The 1,063-nt window shown below is 40.3% G+C and overlaps 1 protein-coding gene and 1 long non-coding RNA gene across 2 annotated transcripts in view; one reads left to right on the top strand and one right to left on the bottom strand.

The window, feature by feature from the left end:
- Window positions 1–229: 229 nt before the first annotated feature.
- The window catches only part of LOC110448314 (protein GPR107-like), a gene marked incomplete at its 5' end in the record, with an annotated part of 6,770 nt that continues 5,936 nt past the window's right edge, over window positions 230–1,063 (top strand). The window contains 2 exons of the mRNA XM_021494488.1: window positions 230–360; window positions 596–689. Coding sequence (XP_021350163.1) covers window positions 230–360; window positions 596–689 — 225 coding nt within the window. The remainder of the gene's footprint in view (window positions 361–595; window positions 690–1,063) is intronic.
- LOC110448313 overlaps window positions 707–1,063 on the bottom strand; it is a 3,390-nt gene continuing 3,033 nt past the window's right edge. Inside the window, exon 3 of the long non-coding RNA XR_002462699.1 lies at window positions 707–1,043. This is a non-coding gene — a long non-coding RNA (uncharacterized LOC110448313). The remainder of the gene's footprint in view (window positions 1,044–1,063) is intronic.

Below are 1,063 nucleotides of genomic sequence, written 5' to 3'. Positions count from 1 at the left end.
AAAGATTACGAGTAGAACTGGTAATATTACAGAGGACATTGCTTTTTACAGGAGGTGGCTTTATTGCTGAACAATACAATTGGAGCTAGTTTATGTAAATCATTCGGTAGCAATGGCGTCTCAAAAGCTGCTTATCAAACTAAGGGTTTCACTTGATAACAATAATTAAGTTATTCAACTGTAAAGTAAGATACGGTAAGATAATGAGTGTCTTTTACAACTGTTGTAGATTCTGGACAACGTGGCTTTCATCATAGTGGAGGAGAGCCAGGAGGGCCAGTCCGAGTACACCATGTGGAAGGAAGTGTTCATCATTATTGACCTGCTGTGTTGTGGGGCTATCCTCTTCCCAGTCGTGTGGTAAGTTAGCAATTCACTTTAGCTAGACTTTAGTTTAGCTCCATTAAGTACACCCTAACACTAAAAGTCCAACAGTCATCTAACCTTTTTTTTATGTGGATATATCTTGAGCAGTACCAATGTATCAAACAAATCATGCTTAATTTAGCATAGGAAGGTAAGCTCCATTTCCTCAGATTTGGCAGAGGTAGATTTACAAACCTTCTCTAGTCATGTAATGTAACTTGTGTTTTAGGTCCATACGTCACCTGCAGCAGAGTGCCAGAACAGATGGCAAGGCTGCCATCAGTCTTCAAAAGCTGAAGTTATTTAGGCAGTTTTATATCATGGTAAGCTTTCAGTCAGTAACACCTCTACCAAATATTTTGCAGCCTAACAATTCCAACGAACATATTAACCTAACACTACAACCATAAACCACAATCTAACACCAAAATCAAGCACCTCAACCTAAACCAACAAGCTAGCACCTCAACTTAAGCCTAAACATAGCACATCAACATATCACCTCAACATAGCACCTCAACCTTAAGTCACAACCAAGCACCACAACCTAAAGTCACAACCTAGCACCACAACATAGCACCACAGCCTAAAGTCACAACCTAGCACCACAACCTAAAGTCACAACCTAGCACCACAACCTAAAGTCACAACCTAGCACCACAACCTAAAGTCACAACCTAGCACCACAACCTAAAGT

The sequence above is a fragment of the Mizuhopecten yessoensis genome, unplaced genomic scaffold (genome assembly GCF_002113885.1).
Source record: "Mizuhopecten yessoensis strain PY_sf001 unplaced genomic scaffold, ASM211388v2 scaffold3997, whole genome shotgun sequence".
Taxonomy (NCBI): Eukaryota; Metazoa; Mollusca; class Bivalvia; order Pectinida; family Pectinidae; genus Mizuhopecten; species Mizuhopecten yessoensis.
This window is presented reverse-complemented; position numbering and strand designations above follow the sequence as displayed.